The 20,089-nt window shown below is 41.1% G+C and overlaps 2 protein-coding genes across 5 annotated transcripts in view; one reads left to right on the top strand and one right to left on the bottom strand.

Annotated features, from left to right (window-relative positions):
* Positions 1-2,075: 2,075 nt before the first annotated feature.
* RPL31 (ribosomal protein L31) lies at positions 2,076-19,562 on the top strand. Of its 4 annotated transcripts, none has more exons than XM_029937136.1 (5): positions 2,076-2,174; positions 2,574-2,680; positions 8,709-8,834; positions 10,136-10,248; positions 10,519-10,583. In XM_029937136.1, the coding sequence occupies exons 2-5, from the start codon at positions 2,574-2,576 to the stop codon at positions 10,548-10,550; spliced, it is 378 nt and encodes a 125-aa protein (XP_029792996.1). In that variant the 5' UTR covers positions 2,076-2,174; the 3' UTR covers positions 10,551-10,583. The 4 variants fall into 4 exon arrangements, with proteins under 4 accessions (XP_029792996.1, XP_029792994.1, XP_029792995.1 ...); XM_029937134.1 differs by lacking the exon at positions 2,076-2,174 and adding an exon at positions 19,523-19,562 and having other exon boundaries at positions 10,519-10,570; XM_029937135.1 differs by lacking the exon at positions 2,076-2,174 and adding an exon at positions 15,797-15,940 and having other exon boundaries at positions 10,519-10,570.
* Positions 11,846-20,089, bottom strand: part of TBC1D8 (TBC1 domain family member 8) — a 97,426-nt gene continuing 89,182 nt past the window's right edge. The window contains exons 23-25 of the mRNA XM_029938499.1: positions 14,678-14,767; positions 14,171-14,268; positions 11,846-12,931 (exon numbers count right to left, since the gene is read on the bottom strand). Of these exons, the coding sequence (XP_029794359.1) occupies positions 12,470-12,931; positions 14,171-14,268; positions 14,678-14,767 (650 nt within the window). The 3' untranslated portion in view covers positions 11,846-12,469. The remainder of the gene's footprint in view (positions 12,932-14,170; positions 14,269-14,677; positions 14,768-20,089) is intronic.

Below are 20,089 nucleotides of genomic sequence, written 5' to 3'. Positions count from 1 at the left end.
ATGCTAATCAATACTAATTTAGCATTGTTTAAAGCTCACACATGTACAGAATCTGGATAAACTCAGAAAACTCTTATTGTGCAACATTTCTTTAAACCCACATAACATCAAAAAAATAAAAAAATAAACGAACGTAACAACAGTGGAAGTTTAATCCCTAAGATTTTGATTCATTTAATTCTATTCATTAAAATGTTGTTTTGCCATGCTGTCTTGTTTCCAGAAAAAACCATGACCTTTCTCATTTGAAAACTTTAAAGTCCTAGCTCATAAGAAGCAGATGAAATGTGAACTTGAATACACAAGTTTTGAATGCTGCTATGGACATATCTTCCTTTGGCACTTTCCTTCTGCACCACCACACCCTTTCTGTCTTAAAAATCTTCCAGTGGTTTTTCTTAGTAAGTCCTGTTGGACCTTCCAGCTTAGCCCAGCACAAATCTACCCAAAAAGACCCTCTAGCCCTTTAGCGTTTGTTGCCCTCTTGAAACTGGGGTCTTCTTCCTTGCTGCCCCCACAGGAAAGTGTTCAGATCCTGTCTCACTTTAAGGATTCCCTGGTAATCTAAAAGTAAAAAGACATGGGAGAGAAGCCCAGCTAACAAATTCTGGAGACTTACAAGGACACAAAGTTCATCTTCAAGGTTTTGGTCTCTGGGAGGCCACCAGTGACTGGCCTGACCCCTGAGACTTGGGAGGGAAGAGGCTACAAAAGCCTGCAGGGCTAAACTGAAAGGGGAGAGCCCCAGCCACGCTAATGATTATCAGTCCTTTAAACCAAATGGTTTTTATGTGTCTGTTCAACCTTGACTTAAAGCAGCACAACTGACGTCTGAGAAGGCTGTTTCATAGATTTCCACTGGTGGGGTCTATTTGCTTGAAAATTTCACAACTTTACAGATACAAGAAGATCCTACAATGTTTCAGAGAAAATAAAACTTATCACCAAGGAAGACACATGACTTCTCAACAATCACACTGAAAGAAGACGATGGAGAATGCCTTGAAAACAGTGGGGAGAAGTTATTTCAACCTGAAATTCCATATAAGTCAAAACATTAATAAATTTGAGGGTTGAATAAAAACCTTCAGGTATGTGAGGGCTCAACAACTTTAGCTCCCATCCTCCCTGTCTTAAGAAGCCATTAAATGATGTGCTCCTGTGAAGTAAAGGAGTTCATTAAGAATAAGCATGGCCCCAGGGATCAAACTGTCTTAGAATCCCCAGACTGGGGATTCCTGAAGCTCTGGAATCATCCTTCTGGCACCTCCTCAGAGATCCCTATTGTCCCTCACATCATATCTAAACCATTTGTTCATTCAACTGGACTGCCTACTGCTTCCCCAGGTCCCCTACCTTTTGTTCTTCTCCCTCAGCTAGTCTTCTCTCCCAGCCTTTGTGCCCCAAGGGACAGCACAGGGGGAAAGCAACTCACTCCTTACTTTGTCTTCATCTGGCTCCTCCCCACTCTCATTGCTCCAGTAGTGAAACTCGCTAAAATCACCGATTCTCTCCTGTTTAGAGAATCTAGTGGGCACATCTGGTTTTGCCTTCTTTGAACTCTGTTGCATTTAGAACGTGTTGACCAGTCTGGCTTCCTTTTGACTTAGAACATGATCAACGAAGTCTTTCCCAACTGCTCCAATGACACGTTGCTAATTTCTTCAGCCTCACCTCTCTTAAATGTAGTGAGTCTACACTGGTCTTCTCTCTCCACCTCCTCCTGATTTTGCCTACTTGTATTTATAGTATCAGTCTCCTTCTTTCTTTCCACTCCCGATGCAACTGCCTTAGTTCAGAAATCCTTATTCGTCTATTATGTCAGTAGTTTCTTCCTACTAGTTTCCTTGCTACGATCTTTACCCCCTGCTCCTAATCTATTCTCGGCGACGTAACTGAATTAATTCTAAAACAAATCTGATCAAGGTCGCGGTAGCGAGAATTACGCTGCTAGGAGGCGGATGCCGACAGCGCGCGGCAGGAACACGCAGCCGCGAATCTCCCCGGCTCCGCCCCCGAAGTGTGCTTGCTTTTCCCAGCCGCGCGCCGATTACGTCGCAGTCTCGCCTCTCTCTTACGTGCGCCTGCAGGCGACCCGGAAGTTGTACGCGTGACGCTGCTTTCCCTCTCCCACAATACCTCGCGCTCTTCCTTTCCAATTCGGGCCGGGCAAAGTGAGTATGGATGCTGGGTCCCGGCTTTAATAATCTGCTTCCATCCTCGCTTGGGGTTGTGCTTATCGGGACAGCGAGATTTCTCCTAAGCCGGCCCAGGACTGCGTTTCGCGGGAACGGGAACCCGCGCTGTTTAGGGGACCTGGGAAGGAGAGCGGCCAGGCTTACGGGAGCTGAGAGCCTGCACGGGTTTCTGGGGCGGGAGCATCTGAGGGGCACGGTACTTTGGCCGCGGCGTAACCGACTTGACTTTGCCCATACCTGGGGTTTCGGGGCCCTGGCAGAACTTGCTGCACCCGGAAGCGCCCCGAGGGTCGCAGCGTTTGGCCCGCCTGGGAGGGAGGACTTGGCTTGTGCTGGTCCCACTCTGCTCTGAACTTCCTTGTCGCCTGGGTTTAGATGGCTCCCGCAAAGAAGGGTGGCGAGAAGAAGAAGGGCCGTTCTGCCATCAACGAGGTAGTGACCAGAGAATACACCATCAACATTCACAAGCGCATCCATGGAGTGTGAGTATCTCTAGTCGGCCCGATGCCTTGCTGGTTGGGGTCTTCCGAATTCCCGTGTCTGGCCGTCACACTGAGGTCTGTGTAGTTTAAAAGCTAAAAATTCGGGTCTCTATTCCATGTCTCCTATTTAAGGTTTAGAGGGTTTAAAGCGTAATTCTCGGAGGTTCGTGACTGCAAAAACAATATTGAAACGTAATTTCTGGGAGAGGCAGTTGGGGGTGGGGACTTGGTGATGATAAAATTGTATTGTAATCGAATAAACCTGGGCAGGCTAAAGGGTAACAGGTGTGTATAGGAAGAAACGCAAACTGTTTTTAAAGATCTCTCGACTCCGGTAAAGCTAACCAGTTAACTGAGAAAGTTGTATTTACCCCAGCTGTGGACATTTGAAGGGGATTATTTTAGTTCCTGAGGCTGTTGTGGATTTGTGATGTACAAGACTAATGGGAATGATTTTGAATGATCTAGCTCTTGGGGTTTTGGGGTTTTTTTGGGGGAGGGGGTCTGTATGGCTTTTTTAGTTAAGTTTACTGCTGAAAATGGACACCGGATCCTTTCTTATTTGTTAATTTTAGAACATCCACAAGCCAGCGTTTCCCCCCCACTAGTACCTATGCAGATTTTCTGTTTGGCTTAATCATATCCTTGTAAGGAGAGACAAAGTAACCTCCAATTGAAGGGGGAAAAAATTATTTTGGTTCAGTATACATCGCCCCAGTTTGCAGAATTTATTCAAGTAGTTCTGCCAAGGTTCTAAACATAATCCTCATAAGCCTCAACTTGGACTTACAGTAACTAATTTTTTCTTAATTCCAAAGTTCATAAAATGTTTTTATAGGCCAAAGACACCAAAAGGAAATATAGAAACGAGAAGGCGATTGATCCTAGGTCATCCAACATTAGGTGATATTTTCACCCTGATCTTTAAACACTGGGGCGCACCTGGATAGCTTGGTCTCACTTAAGCTCGGGTCATGATCTTGCAGTTCGTGAGTTCGAGCCATGGATGGGGCTCCGTGCTGACAGCTCAGAGCCTAGAGCCTGCTTCAGGGATTCTGTGTCTCCCTCTCTCAGCCCCTCCCTTTTTTGTGCTGTCTCTAAAAAATAAACATTAAAAAAATAGAAGTAACATTGGTATAAGCTGGAAAGTTGCTGGGCTTTTAAGTATTATCTGCTTTCCATTCTGTAGAGTCTGTTGGCAATATTTCTCAGTAAAAATAAAACAACATTCTAACGTATGTGGAGCCTGTTAATACCTAAACATTGATTTTGTTTGGTGTGTTACTATAGTAATCTAGCCAAACACCTGGTCAGATTAAAAATAGAGTTTCAACATCAAAACCAAATTTTAATTGGGCCGCCCATAAACTTTTACATTGGAGCCCCTTATTTTGCCTCCTGAATGTCTGTCCTGTTTTCTGAGGTCATTCTGAAGTTTCAGTATTAAGCTCCTCAGAGCAGTAGAGCAAGGTGGTAGCTAAATTCTTGGGCTGAGTTACATTATAGTCTGTGCCTTTTGGAAAAAACAACACCTTGTTAATTGGTTAAGGCAAAGACCCACACAGATTCTGGTCTGCTTCACAACCATTCTCTAAAATGGTGGAGTATGACTGACAACCTAGAAACCAAAAACCTGGAGTCAGATTGGCTGAAAGTTGTCGACGAGGATGTGAGAAGAGATGGCTGTAAGTAGATTTGCATCGTTGGTGAAGAGCTTTTGGAAAGGCCTACGTGTGTGCATAAATAAGATGGAATATGTCTGTGTTCTAATATCAACTTCAAACTATCCATAGATAGAAGTGAGGTCCCAAAGCCTCTTCAGCTAGAGAATTCAGCAGTAATTGGCCCAGAGAAAAGGAGTGAGTCCTAGTCCTAGTCAAATTGATAGTCCTGCTTCCCATGTTCTAATTTTGTAGGTATGTACAGATCTCTTTATTCAGTGAGAAGTGTGGTTCTCTGGGATATACTTTTGAAATTCTCCTTGACTATTTTTCCAGGCCTCTTCCTGTACACAAGGCCTCTTCCTGCACACAGGAACATCAGCACCAGAATCTCAGCAACTCAGAGGACTGCCCAATGCCAGGGTCATACTAAGTCATTATGAAAGGTTTCTTTGAGAAATTGATTTAGTATGGTTCTTAGAAGATCAGCAAAGGGGCCAAATTCCCCTAAAACAGTGATCAGACATCAAAGTTCATATCTCTCTCTCCCTTTTTAAGCTCACATTTAATGTTAGATATTTTAAACACAATCTACAGATGGTAAACACATTCATGTAAGGAATACCCTATCACTATTCTTTGATTGGATAGATCTTGAAATAGCAGCAGTGGACTTGGAAGGTGATGAGGAGATAGTTGGGGTGGGGTGCTTGTTCAGTCTTCCTTTGAAACACTCAGAAATCTGGTCGCTGCACCCCCCCCCCCCTTACAAGGTCTTTTTCAGAAAATGCAGGCAGTACAGAAGTAAATGACCAAAACTACAAATCTGTCCTTGTGGGATACCAGCACTTTTGTTGCAGGAAGATGTCCTTTTAGTTCATGAGGAGCATCCAGCTTAGAACCAAAGTGACTCTAATCTGACGGGGACCTCCTGATGCAATACTGGGGGCACACAAGTCAATAGAGGCTAGAGCAGGAATTTGAAGAGCCTGAGAGATTTTTTTGTTCTTTTTCCTAACTAGGCTGGATTTCTGAACCATGCCTTCCAGACCTCTTAGAGGGAGATGATTCTGGTTTAGTTCAGGCCAACAGACCTCTGTTCTTGAGTATTCCTTTACAGTTTGCCTGAAGTAGGCTCTTCACTAGTGATGGATGTGGTCACATTAATATTATAAATGCCTGATGGGGAATGTTTATTTTAACATAAATAGAATATAGTACTTCTTGAGTTTTTTCATTTGCTGTAACTCTGGATGCCTGGGATACTCACCATTCCAGAAATAATAACAGGAGCCATCACAGAGTGTGCATAAGTGGGGTTATTGCCACACCCCTGGATTTCTCTTGTGATCCACAATGCCATTGTGGCAGTCTCTGGGTCTTGTTGAAGGCACTGGTTTTTTGGTGCTTGGTGGTCGTGGTTATTGTTGTTTTAACATTTATTCATTTTTTAGAGAGAGAGACAGTGTGAGTGGGGCAGGAATATAGAGAGAGGGAGACACAGAATCCGAAGCAGGCTCCAGACTCAGAGCTGTGAGCCCAGTGCGGGGCTCAAACCTACAAACTGCAAATTCGAATTCGTGACCTGAGCTGAAGTTGGATGCTTAACTGAGTGAGCCGCCCAGGCGCCCCTGAAGTGTTTTTAATAGCAAATGTTACACAACAGAATAATCTATTCAGGCACCAATCTGTGGAGCAAAGTTTCTTGCACTGTAATGGGCATTCTCTTATGTCAATAAGAGCCTCACTAATTTTTGTGGGGGGTTGAAATGTGGGGCAGTACCCACATGGGGCTTGCTGCTTCAGCACTGTATTCCCAGCCACGTGTTGACCATGTGAGCCCTGGAACATCATGTGCAGTGTCTCACTTGGGGTGTCTGAAATGACTTCTAGATCAAAAATCTGGTGCCCTTTTTTTTTTTTTAACGTTTGTTTGTTTTTGAGAGCAGGGGAGGGGCAGAAAGAAGGAGACACAGAATCAGAAGCAGGCTCCAAGCTCTGAGCTGTCACCACAGAGCCTGATGTGGGGCTTGAATTCAAAAACCTTGAGATGGCCTGAGGCAGAGTTGGACAATTAACCTACTGAGCCACCCAGGTGCCCCGAAATTCAGTGCCTTTCTGCATTGATGTTGCTTGGGAATAACCACATTTCCTTCCCCCTCTGCCTTTATCTGGGACATTCATACATTCCTTTGGGAGCATATCAAGCACTTAACTGTATTAGGCACAGTCCTGGGCTCTGCAGATTCAACAGGAAATCAAAGACCCTGTTCTAGCTTAGTAAGGGATTAAGATTAAAAATGGTAAAAAGTGCCAAGTGAAAAATCAGTCATCTGTGAAAGTGTGTGTTTTAAAGGCCACACAGGTGATGGAGTATTTGAAAAGTGTAGGTGTGAAACAAGTTTTTCAGGCAATTTGTGCTTTGTTCTAAAATCCGCAAGTAAAGACATGAATCCCTTAGTCGTTCCTCAGTTCCAACTTGATAGGTAACAAATGATAGTTAATTGTTCATTCTTCTGTGGGACTGCTTTGTTTTTGTTTTCTTCTTCTCCTCCCCCCCCCCCCAAGATTCCACAGTCTTGTCCTTTTCTCATTGCTCCTCTAGCTGCTAGCCTCGTGGTTCCTCCTCACATCCCCTTAATGCTGAAGAGTCCCAGGACTCCCTTCTGTCTATGCTGGGCAATAGTGACTGGCCACAGGGCCTCGTGTATCAAACTACTATTGGTTTGGGTATTTATTCATGCATCTCAAACTTCACAGGGTTCTAAACCAAAGTCCTAGCATTCATCTTCACCCCTGACTTTCCCATTCCTCTCGTGGCTTTCCCTTCCTTCTGTCATTGTCAGATGAGCATGTCCTGTGGGCTCTACCTGCCACATTCAGACCGTTGCCCTGGTCCCATCACCATTTTCTCTCACCTGAATGGTTAGTTAGTGGCTCCCTGCTCCTGGGTCCCGCCTTCATCCTCACGCACCTGGCCCATTCTCAGACCCTCCGTCGGCTTCCCATCTTACTCAGATTAGAGGCCCAACTTGTTTGATTCCAGACATTCAGGGTAGCTGGCGGGGGGGGGGGTGATTTTTGTTTTTTACTTCTTTTCTTTCTGCCTGAATGCTTTTCTCACAGATACCTAAATGGCTATTCTCGTGATCTGCAGCTCTTGACTCTGTTCTTCGTCATCTTATTTAAACCTGCATTCCCTTTCCCTAATGTTTCCTCCTTTTTCCCTGTTTTATTTTTCTCTGTAGTAAGTACTTGATACCATCTCTTTTACTCCATATATTGCCTACGTAAGCTACCTGAATAACAGGATTTTGTCTGTTGTACTTGCTGCTGTTATTTCAGGCACCTTTTGTTTTTAGATGGTCAGGTTTTTAATTAAGTGAATGAACTGAACTTGCCTGATGGGTTCTAGAAATAGCAGGGAAGCTAAGTGAGTGAGCAAAGGGAGCAGGGAAGATGGTAAGGGAAGAGGCACAGGGGTCATCTTTTGTAAGCTTGGGAAATCGCTGAAGGTTTCAGAGCAGAATTAAGTCACTCAACCATGCTTTGTATGTTACTTGTATTGGATTTCATAAAATTCACTTTGTCTAACAAGTGAAGCACCTGTTATGTGCCAGAGCCTACATTGAGTTACAGAGGTGAATGGTTGATGTGACCCCTGTTCCAAGCTTCAGTCTTAGGTGGTGGGGTACTTTTTTAGACTCTCTGCTCCCATTTGAAATGGCCTTCACTTGTCTAGATGCTTGACCCTTTCAGTGTGTAGTAAAGTTCTTTTTCACATTTTTTTACTTAACTAAAAGTATAAAATTCAAATGAATTTGTGTACCCTCATCTAAACAAGAGGTTATCAGTATCTAATTCAGAGTTGAAATAGACATGAGTTAAAGACCATGCCTGACATAAGCTAAGAGCTCCAAAGAATAAACTGTTGTCTTCATATCTCTAGAGAGGAAATGTGGTTTCCAAAAACATGCCATGTCTTAAGATGTGACAAATAGTGTATACTTTGAGAACACTCTTAGTTTTATAATCTAAATATTTTATGTTCAAGCATATCCTATTTGATTTTGCTAGGCAGATGGTGTTAGAGCCTAGGCCCTTTTATCAGGAAAGGAGCGTGTGTGTGTTAGCATATCTTAGGATCATATGCAGAGCTCTTACTAATGTAAGAAATTACTAATGTAAGAAAGTAGATTGTGCATTTTCTGTTACCAAGTATAACACTAGCTGCTGGGCATTACACACTGGTGGAAAAAAGGATTATTGCCTTAAGACTTTGGTTTAGATTTGTTTCATGAAAACAGGATATCATATTTATTTAGTTTAATTTTGTACTTAATTTATTTTCTTTGAATCAATCTCAGGGGATTCAAGAAGCGTGCCCCTCGAGCACTCAAAGAGATCCGGAAATTTGCTATGAAGGAGATGGGAACCCCAGATGTGCGCATTGACACCAGGCTCAACAAAGCTGTCTGGGCCAAAGGAATAAGGTGCTACAGTTATCTATGTCATAAGATGAACTTCTACAGTTAGGCCAGTTTAACCGACTCTGCACAGTCTCTGTAAGTTTAGTGGTCATTAGCTAATGCACGTGGAAGTATTTCCTTAAAATGTGATGATGACTCAAAGGGTAAGGTAGCATCTGCAGGGAAGCCCTTTGATGTGGCATTTGAACTGAGACTTAGGTGATGAGAGAGCCAGCAGTGTTAGCGTTGGGTAGGAACATTGCACAGAGAACGCACTTCGTGTGAGCTGGAACCAGTTGGTGGAGGCAGAGTACAGTAAGTGATTTAAACAGTGAATGAAGATGGGCGAGTTAGGAGAAAACAGACTGTATGCCATCTTGTTGTTCATGGGCTAGTTTGGATCTATCTCTAGACATAATAGGAAACCTTTGGTTTTCAACAGTAGGCATTTCTGGTGTCCCTATTAGAGGTTGCCACAGGTCAGTGGCTTTGCTGTATGTCCCACAGTGCACAAGGCCGCACCCCCACAACTATCCAGCCCAGTTGTCAGTAGTGCCAAGCCATCCTTATAAGCAAGAGAGTGGTTTTTGCTGTGGAGGATGATGTAAGTGCTGGAGTAGACCAGCAAAGGGAGTGGTGGTGGTGTGGACCTACGTGCTTATTAAGACTGGAGCAGGGGGTGGGGGTTCCTGCCTCTGGAGTTAGGAATGGCAGAGGGCCCTGAGATGCAGCCCTGTAGTTGCTGTCATTGAGCATTCTGGTAGAGAAGATGTGTCTAATAAAGGGGTGGCCAAAGAGGTTCCTTGAGATGATTCGGGGAGGAGGGTGTCAAACAAACACCAAGAGGAGTCCTTTAAGTTTTGGAATGCTTCATGTCCTCAGACCAGTAAAAGGAAATAGTCTGTTGTAATGCTACTAAGGTTGGATGAGAGGAGAGGGTTGTGTGGATAAGGTAGGGAAACTGATAGTTTCTGTGTTGTGTGTATCATGTAGTGTTTGGTGTTTCTCCAAATTTACATTGAACATAGACAAATCCTGTAACGCAGATTTGGGTGTTAGTGATGAGAGGGGAAAGACTTAGCATGTTTGGATGCATGTTTCAGCGTAGGTTCAGTATCTATGGTTGCTGCATCTCGAGACAGTAGCATTTAATGTCCACCTGTGGGTGTTTCTTTTCCAGGAAACTGCTGTCTACTTGTAGTGCCTGATCAGATTCACATAAAGGATAGAGCACTGATGTGGGGATAGGAGGTGTCAATACCATTTGCAGTTATTTTCCTGATAGGATGCATTGACTTTTAGCAGCACATTTATATCTTTATTAGGAATGTTCCATACCGTATCCGTGTGCGGTTATCCAGAAAACGTAATGAGGATGAAGATTCACCAAACAAGCTCTATACGTTGGTTACCTATGTACCTGTCACCACTTTCAAAAGTAAGTTGAAATCCCAGAAAGCTTCTGGAATTAGAAAACGGCCTTAGCCCTGAATTCATCTGTCCCAACCGATACTTAATTGTGCACCTATTTCTTACAGGGAAATGGGTACCAGACATAATCGTGTAAACCTTTGTGTCACGGTGTGGGAAATAGCAGGAAGATACAAAACAGATCCGTGCCTGGGTTGTAAACAGGGCATGAGGTTTTTGGAATGTTAAAGTGTGAGGTGTGGGGATGGAAACTGATGGACTCTCCCTCCTTTTGCAGATCTACAGACCGTTAATGTGGATGAGAACTAATTGCTGATTGTCAAATAAAGGTATAAAACTGCCTTTCTGTTTTGGTTTTCCTTTTCTAGTTGCAGTGTACAGTTGACTCTTGAACAGTGTGGAGTTGGGGGCACCAGTGCCCACATAGTCAAGTACCCAAAACTTAATAGACTTACTGATAAAGTAAGCTAGAAGGAAAAATGTTTTAAAAAAACTTTTACATTTATTTTTGAGACTGAGCACAAGTGGGGGAGGGGCAGAGAGAAGAATGAGATACAGAATCCGAAGGAGCTCCAGGCTTCAAGCTGTTAGCACAGAGCCCAATACAGCCTTGAACTCACAGAACTTATGACCCAAGCTGAAGTTGGTCGCTTAACCAACTGAGCCACCCAGGTGCCCCCCCCCATGTTTAATTAAATCAACAGAAAATATATTTACAGTGCTCTATCAAAAATGTCCACATATAGGGATGCCTGGGGGGCTTAGGTTAAGCATCTTTCAGCTGAGGTCATGATCTTGTGGTTGGTGGGTTCAAGTCCCACATCAGGCTCTGTGCTGTCACCCCCTCCCCCACTCATGTGCTCTGTCTCTCAAAAATATTTTTTAAAATCCACATGTAAATGGGCCTGTGCTGTTCAAGGGTCAACTGAAATATCTTTATGCAGTTCCCAGTTCCATAGGATCAAATGGAGAGGTTTTCAAGTAAAGGGTATGCCCGTGTCCCTTTTCCCTAGCACCTGGGCTTTCTGAGTAGAGTAGACCCTAAGGTTTTAAAAGTGACTTTAAAGTGCATTGTGCCCTAGGAAGACCTTTTTAGGTATCTGGGATGTTGGAGATCTACTTAATTCTAGGAAACATTTTTCTAGAGACAATATATTTGATAGTAGCTCTTTAAGCTTCTGTTTATATCTGTATGGAGTATACTTGTCAAAAGGTATAGAGTAGTCTAACAATTGATTTTTGATGCATTAAGCCAAGTTTAAGCTTCTATGTATACAGTTCACTTGTTTGTAATGGCCCCTGAAGTATTTTTAATCCCCATTAATGTAGAACCAAAGCTCAGAGGTAAATTTCAAGGTTACAATAATAAATCCACTAAATTGAGCCTGAAAGCAGTGTGTGGTGGGGATTATATTTCATAAATGGTTACACCCCTGGCATATATCAAATGCTGTTGTAAAGAGGTCCTTCAGTTTTGAAGCCCCAGGGGTGAAGGTACTACATAACCACAGTGGGGAGTTGAACACCTGAACGATCACTATTCATTGAGAACACAGACTGATGGTAATGGAGATAGCTCTAGACACAAATAAGTTACAAACAAGGACCAAGTCAATACAAAAATTTCTTATTAAAAAACTTGAAGGCCAACATTGAAAGCATGGTCTGTACACATTTTGGGAAGGACAAAGTGAGTACAATCAAATATATTAAAATGGTTTCAATTACCAGCATTGAAACAAAATTAGTGCAAAAGAAAGCCAAATACAATTGCACAGATAGCTCTTGGATCTTGAAAGTAAACTTGATTTGTAACCTCTCCCATTATTCAAGTGAAAAATGAGAGCTTGAGCTTTTTTGTCTCTGGTTTAGTGTGATACATTCACCTCTTCTGTTGCATGTGAGGACGAAACCATACTAGCATCACAGCGGAAGTGCCCATTTCAGCCAATCTGGTATCAGAATGGGAAATAGCAAGTCACAGCATCGAGGGAACTAATGTGCAGATGCTCTATAGAACTGATGGGATCCAACTGATAACTCTCTTAAAGAATAAATAGAAATGCTTGAGGGTTGCATCAGTTCCCCTGCCACAGTTGTGGCTGTCAAATACCCAACTGGTAAAATATGCTCAAAATGAACTGGACTGAAGTGAGGATTGAAGGGCTGACCCTACAAAACGGGTCCAGGCTTTGGTATGGCTGACTCCTCAGTAAACTGTTCTCTTACTACACGTTATTCAGCTTGAGATCAGGCTGTGATTGGCGGCTCATTTCCAAAGTTTTGAGACTGTACTGATTGATCTTGGCATTTTCAAGTTTAGATTTGATGTCCAGTGGCTTTTCAAAAAAGTTTACTAGTGACTGTTCAGTCAGGAGTGAGGCTAAAATATGTTCAAGGGAGACAGTCCAGTCCCCTTCTACCTCTTCAGGAAATGTCCGGGAGTCCTGGGGAATCTTCTCAGTGTTGGTGTCTGCAAAAACCAAATCCTGCTCCGGAGAAAGAGCTGAAGCCCGCAGCTCCTCCCCACCTTCCTGGGAGCAGCTTCCAGAGCTGCTGCTTCGCTGCCCCACTTCCCCGATCTGCAGCAGCAGAGTGGTGACCGTGGCAATGGCTTGATACAAATCGTTTTCTTCTGGATCTTCATGGAACATACTGTACAAAGTTTTACAGAATTGGATAAATTCTCTCTGGAATGAAACAATATATAGCAACATAATCAGGATAGAAGTAGAATTTTTTTTTTAACTTAAAAGTTCTTGGAGAAAACTACATAGCAGTCTTTGAAGCAAATAAGATTAAAATACTACTCATAAAGTACTACCAACAGTGACTCCAGGGAACACTTAGAAGTGTTGTGCTCTTTGTCTATACAGCAACTATTAGGAAATCTGTGCACCCTAAAGGACATACACCCCCTTTAATCCAAATCAATTTGCTAAAATGGACCCAAAAGCTGTAGAGATTTGTTTATAATGATGTTTAATCTAGGATTTACAATAGAAAAAGTTGGACAAGACTGTTTAAATGTTTATGACTAAATAAAATGATGGCTTGTTCATCTGATTGAATACTGGGCAGGAACTTAAAGCTGTAGAATGAAGTACAACAGTGATACCCAATGTGATGAAAAGCACTTCTAGTGGGATTTAGCCACACATTTACCCTAGGAATAGGAACACGGCTGAGACTAACAATGATTTTGGAGAGGGGTGCCTGGGTGGCTCATTTGGTTAAGCGTCTGACTCTTCATTTCAGGTCATGATTTCACGGTTTGTGAGACTGAGCCCCACATCGGGCTCTGTTGACACCACAGAGCCTGCTTGGGATCCTCTCTCCACCTCTCCCCTGATCACTCTCAAATAAGATTTTTAAAAATAATTTGGGAGAGATATCTATGATTTTGAAGTAAATGAAAGCAAAGTATTAAAATAGCTACTTTTGTTTATAGTAAAAGTTACTGTCCTGTTATCTCAATGTTAATACTGGTAGCTCTGGGTTATGAGATTTAAAAGTGAGGTAGAACTGACATACAGCATTGAAATGTGACTGTATCCAAGAGGGAGAATGAAAATTTGAAAGCAACTCTCCCAACAAAGTAGAGCAACAGTTCTCAAGTATTCCAGGAAATGTGAATGCTGCATGTTCTCTGGTCAAAAGTGACCAAGAAACCCTGCATGCTAAATTCCACTCTTGAAGGCTCACAGCCCAGAGTAGCACTGAAAAGACTGATATATCCTATAATAAAGAACATTTCCAACTTAAAGCCTCCATTTCCCAAACTTTGGGAGGAATCCCTTAAATATTTGCCTTTAAGCTCCTGGAAGTTACAAGATCCTTTGATTATGGTTTTAGAAGTAGAAGGGCCCAACTCAACTTTGAACAAATTGGCAAAATGGTTATTTCTCTGCACCAAGTAAGGTTCATACCTGGCTCATTTTGGGCAATTCTTTCTCAGTTTTATCTTTTTCTTTGGCTAAATCCTTCATCATCTGCTTCAGCTGTCTCTGATAATCAACTGCATCACCTTGAGACACAGAAAACAATATATACTTTAAAACTCAGTGAAAGCAAAAAGGAACCTGTAGAATGGGGTAGTGAGGGCAGAATTCCACTAACCAAATTCTTTACACAAACTGAAAATAAGAGATTACATTAGAGAGTTTGTTCTACTACTGACCATGAATGGAGTGTGGTGGGTGGTGGCTGCATGACTTCTCTTGCTCCAAGAGAACCTTCAAACCTTAGGCAAGAGGACCCTGGGGGCAGTCCCTCAATACACTGCCACTTGAAAGGTTTCTGGCCTCTGAAAGCAGTGGGCTGTTGATTCACAGCAGGAAGGGACTAGGTAAATCAGCTTCTAGGAAGAGCTGGGAAGTTGCTTCCAACAACTGCAGTGAGTGCCTGCAGGGAAGTTAGTGAAAAGAGGTACATACCATTTGGCTTCCCAAAAACCAGTGGTCTTGACGTCGACAGTAGAGGATTCTTTAATGGGGATTGGCTGTCTCGATCATTTTCAGTGAGTGCTTTAAGAAAATTACATTGAACAAATTATTGCATGTTAAGCAAAATTGACCATAAGTTATATAATTAAGAATGAAAGGCTAAGCCAATAGTAACTACCCCCACCCTGTGGGCTGCAGTCTTTGCGGGGGGGCTTCGAACCCATGTGTACACTAAGCACTGTCTGGATACACAGAAAACACACCAAATAAAGCCTTTCTATGGATTTAGGTAGACAACAATTTTAATTAATGAAATACAAAATCATAGGACATTGCTGATACCTGGAAAGATGAAGGTAGTAAAATCCTGTTTTCTAAAACCTAAAATGTGTGAAATAAATACACAACTAAATTTCTGGATAGTGGGATTAGCATTTTAAACTTCATGGCATCTTTTTCCATAGTGAGCATATGCTAAGTTTCTAACAAAAAATTTACTGAATCCAAAGCATTTTATCATTGCAAGTTTTCTTGAAATAAACAAAAATAGTCTTCCAGAATCTTTGTTATACTACTAATAGGAAATGGCACAGCCATCTTGAAAAACAATCTGGCAGTTCATTAAAAAGTTAGGCATAGGGTTACCATTTGACCCAGAAATTCTACTCTTCCATATATACCAAAGGGAAATGAAAACCTAACCACTCAGAAACTTGTATACGAATACTTCTAGGAGCATTGTTCACAAGAGCCAAAATGCGGCAATAAAACCTGAGTGTTCAATTGATAAAGGAATTAGGACATTTATCGAATGAAGTATCGGAATCAGTCATAAAGGGTATATGCACGGAGACAGGCTACAATTGCATTATTCCATGTATAGGAAATCTCTAAAACAGGCACTACTATAAAGACAATGCAGTGCAAATGGATTGGGAGCAGAAGGGAATGGACCTTTTAGTGGTTATGAAAATTCCTAAAATTATGATACTAAAAATCAATGGATCTTATGCATTTTAAATGAATGTACGGATCAAAAAGCTCTCACAAAAAACAATTACAGGGGCACCTGGTGGCTCAGTGGATTAGCCTCTGACTCTTTAATTTCAGCTCAGGTCATGATCTCACAGTGTGTGAGACAGAGCCCCACATCTGGAGCCGTACTGACAGCACAGAGCCTGCTTGGGATTCACTCTGCTCCTGCATGTTAAGTCCACTCACTCTTCAAAGTAAATAAACAATTACAAAAAATTACGGACACAGGATCTTCGTGTTTACTAGTAAGCCACTCACTGAGAATAAAGGCAAAATTCAGTTGTAATCCAACAAATATCCCCAAGATGGCACCAAAGCCTTGATATGGTACTCTCCTATTTGGGAGACAAGTTTCTGGGATTTGGGGGGTGGGAGTTGTTTGGGGTTGTTTTAGTTTTGGGAGTTTTTCTGTAACACATGTTAAGTCATTTTTCCAGTCTTGTACAACAAAAATTCTACACAGTGGCACGTGTGAGTATCCACTCATTGAACAGGAGGAAGATTGTAAACCCTAAATGGTGGTACTAAGGGCAGTCATGATGGAAACAGAATTTTTAGGTAATAGCTGCTAGATATCAAGAGGATACTGGGTCTCTAAGGCCTCAGAGAGGAGAAATGTGTACACAAGTCACTAACAAAATGCTCTAACAGGAGAACCAATACACACAAATGTCATGGGAGCATAGAGAAGAACGGTTACCTCAGGAGGGTGAGTGTCCAGGAGAGCGGTAAAGAATCACTGAAAAAAAACTCACTGTTATCTATGGTCAGGAAAATACAGTGCACTAAGGGAAAGTAGTAAAGGTTGTTTACAGTCTTTAAATGTGCCTTCCACCTTTTTAAATGAGGTATCTGAACTTTCATAAATGTTAACATTTTTATGTTCTGATGTGTAACTTGTAACTCGAGTATAAATGAGTTGAGACATTTCTATTAAAGTTTTCACTGTGTCTCACTTCAAGTACTGCACAAGTTAAAATCTCTTTAAGGATTTATATTTGCTATCTATCAAACTTTTATCTTAATATGGTAGGTAACTTCATGGCTTCAACAAATGCCAGCAGCAGAAAAGAGTCTTCTGGCTTCAAGGACTTCATTGTCCTCACCACTACAATCTTTGTCACTTTCTAAATGGTATTCTTGTGGAGGGGAAAAGCCAGTTCTATTGCCTCAAGCTCTGTTGGAAGAGTAGGTACTCTGCTTTCAAGACCATTTGGCCTTCCTACAGTCACCAAAACAATACCATTCTAATCATATTTTTTCTTGCAAAAGAGTAGTGCCTTCCTAGCCCTCCACAGTGGTTGAAAACAGCAATCAATTATAGCAGCCAGGATTTACAATTAGATTAATTAGCAATTCCAGTATATCCAAGTCTCTGATAGAAAAACCAACTAAAATATCCAACTTGGGTCTCATATTTAAGAAAATCACTTAATGTAAACCAATTTGACAATAAACTTAAAAAAAAAATCACTTAAGGGGCACCTGGGTGGCTCAGGTAGTTAAGCAGTCGAACTTGGGTTCAGGTCATGATCTCATGGTTCAGTGAGTCTGAGCCCTGCATTAGGCTCTCTGCTGCCAACCCAGAGCCCGCTTCAGATCCTATGTCTCCCTCTCTCTGTTCCTCTTCCTCTCTCTCAAAAATTAATAAACATTAAAAAAAAAAACATGATGTAAACAAGTCCTGGATGGCATGATCAAATCCATTTTCTTAGTGGCCTCTTGACAATTTGGGGAATACCAAGGGTCTTCAGTACCCAGCTCTTCTAAAAGGTTCAATGCAATATTATAATTTCACAAAAGATGTTTTAGGAGGTTTCTATTCTACACTTCCTATTTCTCAAAATCCTCTTTTGGCATTTTCAACTCCAATCAAAAGAACAGATCTCTCATCTAGCTTAAGCTGTCTATGAATGTGCATGGTAGAATTTCTGATGTCATTATCAATGCTGCTTAAGTTATTAGACTAGAATGTAATCTTATCATTTTTGTGTGTCCTGTGAAAAGCTGACCTTTTTAAGTTTGCTTGGTATGTCATCCATTATCAAAATCATCTCCAAGAGACTATATCCATTTTCTGAGAAGTTCTTTATCTTGGCTGGATTCATCAATTAGCTCATCTGTTTCTACTTCACTTGGTGAATCCTTTTCATGTGTGCCATTTAAGCCATTTCCATTAATAATTTGGTTCTTAAAGCAGTGCAGGTTTCTTTCAATTTCTCGGGTTCTAATAGATACTTTGACATATTAACACATTCTCAAAAGCAGGAGATTATAGAGTTCGTAGGCTAACCAAAAAGTGAAGAACCAATATGGTGGGTGTAACTTGCATGCCAAAGTTTTAGGCAAACCATGGTTGTCACATGTTCCGTTATCTTTGGTCCTGTTGATGTTAATTTCACACACATACCATCTCATTTCACAAAACTGCTAAGGTTTTCATCCACAGTACCTATAGTGTGAAATCTATGATTGTATATATCCATTCCTATCATCTGATCTGCAACTACTCTTGACAAAGACCATGTCATGCAAAGATCTTGTGTATTTCTAATTGTACTGTGTAGGTTTAGAAAGTTGATCCATTCTAAGTAAACAAACTTCAAAGGTATATTCTTTTACCATAAATGATGAAATAGATTTTGTCAAGTAACAAAATGGATCTAATGTTACTGAAATCTTAAGAATACTCAGGACTACTTAATATTACTTTTCATACCACTATTTATATTGAAATGGTTACATGCAATTCCTGATTAGGTCTTTTAAATAATGATCTCAAAACAGGCTGTCTCTGTTAGTGAAGACTATTTCAACTAAAGGTAGAATCAAGTGTCATTGAGAATTTGAATGGCTCAAATGTTTTTTTTATTTTATGTAAAGCATGCACATCACACAGCTTCTCCCTTACTGACATGTAATACTGAATTTTTTTTGGCTAATATGACTGAATTTTGAATCCTATTAATACTTTTTTATATCAAATATTTAAAAATAACAAAGCTTTCCCTCTTTTGTACATAGATTCTGCTGTATTTTTCTATAGTTAGGTTTCACATTCTAACACTGACCAAACATCACTGATGAAGCATTTATAACATTATTCTTGGTGGAATTTTTGCTTTGAGTCCATACTTTGTTACTACATGTTAATATATTTTCATGTGTGCTTCCAATTTTCAATTAAGTTCATTCAGGTCCTCAACCTGAAATCCTTTTTAAAATAGCCATCTTTAACCAAATGGCAAATTGGAATTACCTGTAAGATATTTCCTTTTAACTCCACTTCTTGACAAAACTCTTTGGACAGCAAATTCACTTTTTTGTGTCTAAGGCCTCAAAAAGAAACCTATTTCTTCATGGAAAGACTGGAGCAGCTCAAATGTTATTAGATTCAACACTTTAAGATCATTTAATGTGGATCCAGACCAGCAGGGCCCCTTGGGGAGAGCTGCTCTGCTAACAACATATTCTCTGACTCTCGGCATTTCTAGGAGCTGGGGGCAGAAGCTGCCCCCTCAGTGTGAGCCTTTACAGAAACCCCTCCGGTGTCTCATTTGTTTGTGCTCATTTACCATTTCCAATAAAGCGTTCTTGGTAGAATCTAATGTTCTTCCAAAAAACGGTCTTCTGGAAGTCCAATTAGTATAATTCACTGAGCAAAATAACTAATGTCTTAGATTTATCAGTCTGCAATGAAAACTCCCAATATAATAATCTGGAATAATGTTCATCTGTACATCACCTTATACGGCATCAAATCATCTGGACTATTTTGCTTCTATTTCCTCTGCTAAACAGTGTTGCAATCACTCTGGAGCCAATAAAGGGAGTTCTTCCAGAACTGTGAAGCCCTGGGCTTAGCTCTTTCTTGCTTCCTGAGTTGCATCAGCTGCCTTTCTTTGTAAGTGAGCTCACAAAACCCCTCTGCCTCCATAATACCCTTGCAGAGTTACAAGCAAGCACTCTGCACACGGTGTGTGCTGTGCCTTGTTTGGTACCAGGCCTCCCTCATCTGGCAAATGAGACCTTACTCTCTGAAGTACAAATTCAAACTTGTAATCCTCAGTATACACCTAATTAGTGAGTTAAGACTTTTCTTTTCCCCCACTAGTGTGTTGGGAAGTATTTGTTAAAATTAAATTTAAATTAAAACTACCTAAATGTATTGTGGACCTTCATGGCCTTAACAAATTGATGCCTAAATAGGTTTTGGGTTGTCTGCATTATTAAGACTTTTCTTTCTTTAACTGCATCAAAAATTCAAATGTTAAATATAGGTAAGCAAAATTACATATCAAATCTTAATTTCCACTTAATTTAAAAATTTAAATTTGGAGTCCTATAAAATAAATGTTATAATCCCAT

Source organism: Suricata suricatta, chromosome 4 (genome assembly GCF_006229205.1).
Source record: "Suricata suricatta isolate VVHF042 chromosome 4, meerkat_22Aug2017_6uvM2_HiC, whole genome shotgun sequence".
NCBI lineage: Eukaryota > Metazoa > Chordata > Mammalia > Carnivora > Herpestidae > Suricata > Suricata suricatta.
Note: the sequence above shows the minus strand (reverse complement) of the source record. Positions and strands in the feature narration are given on the sequence as shown.